Source organism: Sinocyclocheilus rhinocerous, unplaced genomic scaffold, assembly GCF_001515625.1.
Source record: "Sinocyclocheilus rhinocerous isolate Xijiao unplaced genomic scaffold, SAMN03320098_v1.1 scaffold2427, whole genome shotgun sequence".
In the NCBI taxonomy this organism is placed as follows: domain Eukaryota; kingdom Metazoa; phylum Chordata; class Actinopteri; order Cypriniformes; family Cyprinidae; genus Sinocyclocheilus; species Sinocyclocheilus rhinocerous.
This window is the reverse complement of record NW_015641050.1, coordinates 1-829: the sequence shown is the minus strand read 5'-3', so window position 1 is coordinate 829 and position 829 is coordinate 1. Positions and strand designations below refer to the sequence as shown.

The window sequence follows — 829 nt, the reverse complement described above, 5'->3', positions numbered from 1 at the left end:
TATTTTAGTAATTGTTGTGTTTGTCTCTTTTTTTTTTTTTTTGGAATATATGCCTATATAGTTTTTGATTCATTTTTATTTCAGTATTACTTATTTGTTATTTAGTGCATCAAGTTAAACTAAATTAAAATGAGAATTTTTATATATATAAATAATTTTTTTTATGTTATATATAAACATTTTATATATTTTTTTATAATATATATATATATTTTTTTCAGTTAACATTTATTTTATTTTATTTCATTGTTTAATGGTTTTAATTTGTTTTTATTAACTATAATAACCCTGCTTCTAAGTTGTGAATTTTATAAAGATTATACATTTTTAACATTGTCTCTTAAATTGCATTCCGTCTATTAAATCTATAAAAAATGAATTTTAAAAATTGTTATCCAGCAACGACGAACTACTGAAATTCCATCAGATCCATCGTATCTGACCAATCAGAGTCAGTTCTGAGCATGTAAGCTCCGCCCCCTTTCCAGACGTCTCTGCCTCTTGCATACTGCTGTTTCCAGCTGTGTGCTGTGTTCCCTCAGGTCCTGTAGACGAGTACATGCTGCCGTTTGAGGAGGAGATCGGCCAGCATCCGTCTCTGGAGGATCTTCAGGATCTGGTGGTTCATAAGAAGATGAGGCCTGTGTTTAAGGACTGCTGGCTCAAGCATTCAGTGAGTGACGCGCTCCAGTCTCTTCTTACTAATACAAAACCATACGGCTCAAATCATCTGAGCACAGTTCTTTTTCATACAACCAGGAAGATTTTTAGTGAATTTGCACAATAAAATATATATATATTTATTTTTTATTTATTTTATATATTTTAT

At 30.0% G+C, this 829-nt stretch overlaps 1 protein-coding gene across 1 annotated transcript in view; it reads left to right on the top strand.

Annotated features, from left to right (window-relative positions):
• Nucleotides 1-673, top strand: part of LOC107754440 (activin receptor type-2B-like) — a gene marked incomplete at its 3' end in the record, with an annotated part of 40,979 nt that extends 40,306 nt beyond the window's left edge. The window contains exons 6-7 of the mRNA XM_016570872.1: nt 400-451; nt 543-673. Of these exons, the coding sequence (XP_016426358.1) occupies nt 400-451; nt 543-673 (183 nt within the window). The remainder of the gene's footprint in view (nt 1-399; nt 452-542) is intronic.
• Between the last annotated feature and the right edge of the window lie 156 nt (nt 674-829).